A 3927-nucleotide genomic window follows, 5' to 3' on the forward strand; every position below is an offset into this window, starting at 1 on the left:
TCTTCGTGTTTGAATCTTACTGTCTTCAGTTAACACACTTAGGCATTCAATCCTCTATGCATTTCATTCATTTCCTTTACCTGCAGAAGAGTAAGATTATCAAAATATGAGCTCCCAAATTACTTGAGCTTAATACTTCATATTTTCATTAGCAAAAGGGATTTGACAAAAATGCACTAAACAGAAGCAAATACACCGACATTAACACAGCAGCTTTCCAGATGGCACCCCGGGGACTCAGGGAGCAGATGGCACCCTTTAGTTACGACACTCTTTGGCGTCCTTTACAAATGCTCTGCACTCAGGGACAAAGTACAGAATGCTAGTGCCATTTGTCACCAGTTCATTAGTAAGCAGCTCTTCAACAGAAACTGCAAGCTCAATGGAAATATCCTCTCAATTAAAGCTCTTCATGATTAAATAAGACTATCAGATAGTATTTTCTGGGGGACTTCAGTGTCCATATCAAATCAAGTACAGTCCTTGCTAGGGATACACTGAATAGTACTTTGCTTTTGCCCTCCCACGACAGGGAAATCGATACTGCCAGTGGTCTTTGAAACTGCTGCAGAGCAAACATATTTAGCTTTACAGAAATGAAAGCTAACTACAGAATTTGAGTATTTTGACACTACCTGAACACATCTGCAGCACTCAAAGCAAGCTTTTAATCTACACTGATCTTAGTTGGTAATGTGGAATTAAGATTCTAAGATTCCAGCCAAAAGTTACCCCAACCTCTTTATCACCACGACTATATAGTTTACCTCTGCTTTRACGTACTTCCCTTTTCTTCGTCTTGAACAAACCTGTAAAGAAAACAGTATTGCAAACGTCAGGTATTTACTTATAGCTACAATCACGTAAGCTACATTTAAAACTCCAAAGTGGAAGCTGTCCTTCCCTAATCTTCTAAGGGGGTGGTGCATTCACCATTCYATGACAGTATGTTCATTATCTCTTTCCCACCTCCCTTCCTGAAGTCTAAAACCCACACACCATCTAGTCTTATGGAGGAAAACTGTTAATATCCAAGACTAACATTCAAGAGTAGCTTTTTTCCCCTCCCCCGATTGAGACTATTACCCCTTCTGTTCTGCTGCTTTCCTAGAACTTACCAGTACAGCAATTCCAGCAACGACTGCTAGCACTACTACTACAATGACAGCAATGACACCAGGAGTCACTGACTTCATGGAAAACTCTGGCGCTATTTCATCTACGTAGTAAACCACCATCTTGTCAAATTTCAGCGCTTCATTATCAACACTGATGTTCAATCTGTCATTGTGAAAGATGGAGTCACCTTTTGCCTAAGAACAGAGACAAAGGAGATTTGCTAGTCACCTCACAAAAGACAGCAACCAGACACTGCAATAATTCACTCTGTTTTCAGCTGGTATGCACCCAAAAAAACACCCCCCAAATACCACATGCACACAAGATTCATCAAGTTACATACGCTGTTTATTCTTTGGTTAAATTTGACCTGCAACATACTTACATCTTTTTCAAAGTAGTAAGCCACATCAGCTATATCCACATCGCCAGCAGACTTGCTTGAGGAATTTTGTTTCAGATCAACAGTAATGTAAGGGTTTTCATACTGTGAATGGGAAAGGTGCTAGTTTATATATGACTATCAAATACACAACAGAATACTATGATCCAACTTTTGAACTCACATTCTTTTTTTTTTTCTGGCACTTGTTCTCAAGCAAAGTGTGTACAGTATGATTCAAATTTCATTTTTGCTCCAGGGAAAAACAAGACAAATCATTTATAAGCTAAAAGTGACATGTATTCTCCCAGAATTTCAATGCAGCTATTTGCTAGCTGCTCAACAGCACCAAGTGTTACTTGGAAGTATTATGAATAAAGGTGAACAAGCAGTTCTAACACTTTCTTTTGAGAATACACCTTCCAGAGAGTAGAGGAAAAGAATACAAAATGACTTCCTTACGCACATTCTCAAGTGGAGAATATGTAAACAACATTAAGGGATGTATTCCATGCACGTAAGTGTCAAGTGACACTTTTGAGAGCACATGTCTGATCATGCTCTAGTCTTGCTGTATTGCATTAGACAGACCAGACTGGAATTTGCAGTTTTTCCACAACAGAGAATCAAATTCTCCCATTTTAGAACAATTATATGCTTCTTACCACAACATCACCTATATAGCGTCCATCCAACAAGTAACGACTTGTAATGGTATCCACCAGAGCTCTACAAGATTAAAAATCACAACTGTCAAAAGCAGATTCCTATTTCACACACATTTTCAGGTATATGAATGACTAGTATAATTGATTTTTTCTGTAGCTTCTCACTATTAAGTGGTACTAAAAGCTGTTTAAATTCCCAACAAGGAGGTTGTATTTATTGAATTACTTAGTTTTAGATATTTATAGACAACAAAAAATGTTTAAACAGTTTCAGGAGTTCACAAGAAAGAGATGCACAGTAGCAGCTTTTGTTCTACATGGGGGAAGAGAACCTCATAGCTACATTTTTCTTGCTGTATTTTCTTACTTTTATTGCTATTTTCTACTTCTTCCAAAGAAGTAAGACTCTGTTCTGCCCTCAATTCTTTAATTTGTGTGGCTTTCCATGCAACCCAATCAATTTACATTTGGGATAGTTTTACCTTATTGCCTTCCCATTTCCTTGAATATCTTGAATTCACCAGGAAGAAAAAAAGTAATGGTAATAAAACTGTTTTAATGGACATTAGCCTCATTGGTTAATTTATTTCCAATCAAATTTAAAACAACATCTACAAAGGACTGTAGGGGATTTCTAAAGTGTTCAGCAAATGACTTAACAGGTTTAACCATGCATTGTTATCCTTTGTCATTTAGAAGTAAACCAGGTATGTAATAATAAATGCAGACATCTTCAGGAGACCTTACTGATTATCATCACTTACCTCCTTAGAGACTCAGTGCTCAGAGGAGCTTTTCTCTCAGCATGTTTCAATTCAAGGATGATCCACCTGGGGTAAGGGACAAGTATAGTAAATATTCTTGAAGGGCGTGCATAAAATATATTGTGTGAAAAATATCTGTGTGTGAAAAATATCTAAGTCTGGTACAAAGTATGCAAAACCAAAGCAGTGAGGAAAAAACAAAGTCTCACTGCTACCAGGGAGAAAAAGAAAAAAAAACAGTAAAGAAAAATTAATTGCTCCCCATTCATTCAGTCCTAGTGCATCATTCATACAAATACATTCTAACACAAAGCTTAACACAGGAATGCTTTAACGTCACAGCACACCCGAACCTGTTGAAAGACTTACGTTGTTCTGACTAGTTGGTTGCACTTCAAGGTTGTGTCATGTTTGTCAGTTCTTCTTACACCGGCGGTATTCACACACCAGCAGGAGGTCCCGTTGCACTGCTTAGCCTTGAACATGCCACTGTTTTCACACTCAGGATCGTAAAGGCCATCAGTATCTTCAAATGCATCTTTTGGTTTATTGAAACGACCCGATTTTGAGCTTGTCACTTCTGCTTTCATCAACAGGCATTTTGAAGTCACTATAAAAAAAACGATCAGCAGGTCACGTTACACTTCTCCACACCACACACATCCTATCCAGCTTCTAGTTTCTTACGTGAAAACAGGGTTGTGTTAAAAGAAACACTTCGAGTCACTCCAGGGAAGAACAGGCGCCCRCCCATGCATGGATGGTGCACTCGGTCGACACGGTTGGGAGAAGCCAGCTCCTTAAGCTCCATACATAGGAAGCCATACGTTGAGTACCACATCCAGCCACCTTTACTTTTTTTTTTTTTGCCCCCACCCTGTGGATCATGTACAGCTTACACGAGTTTAGATCAAGAGTAAATCCTGGACACAAAGATTTCTCCTCTGTATTTGTAGGAGAAAAAAATGCTGGTCTTTACCAGCAGGCTCAAAAA

At 38.6% G+C, this 3927-nt stretch overlaps 1 protein-coding gene across 1 annotated transcript; it reads right to left on the minus strand.

Annotated features, from left to right (window-relative positions):
* Positions 1–719: 719 nt before the first annotated feature.
* Positions 720–3546, minus strand: EPCAM (epithelial cell adhesion molecule). Its single transcript, XM_026048110.1, has 6 exons — positions 3303–3546; positions 2934–2999; positions 2167–2230; positions 1505–1606; positions 1119–1313; positions 720–809 (listed from the first exon to the last, which is right to left on the minus strand). Exons 1-6 carry the CDS (start codon positions 3521–3523, stop codon positions 729–731), a joined length of 729 nt encoding a protein of 242 aa, XP_025903895.1. The 5' UTR covers positions 3524–3546; the 3' UTR covers positions 720–728.
* Positions 3547–3927: the final 381 nt, after the last annotated feature.

The sequence above is a fragment of the Nothoprocta perdicaria genome, unplaced genomic scaffold (assembly GCF_003342845.1).
Source record: "Nothoprocta perdicaria isolate Ctin4 unplaced genomic scaffold, notPer1 scaffold_51, whole genome shotgun sequence".
NCBI classification, from domain to species: domain Eukaryota; kingdom Metazoa; phylum Chordata; class Aves; order Tinamiformes; family Tinamidae; genus Nothoprocta; species Nothoprocta perdicaria.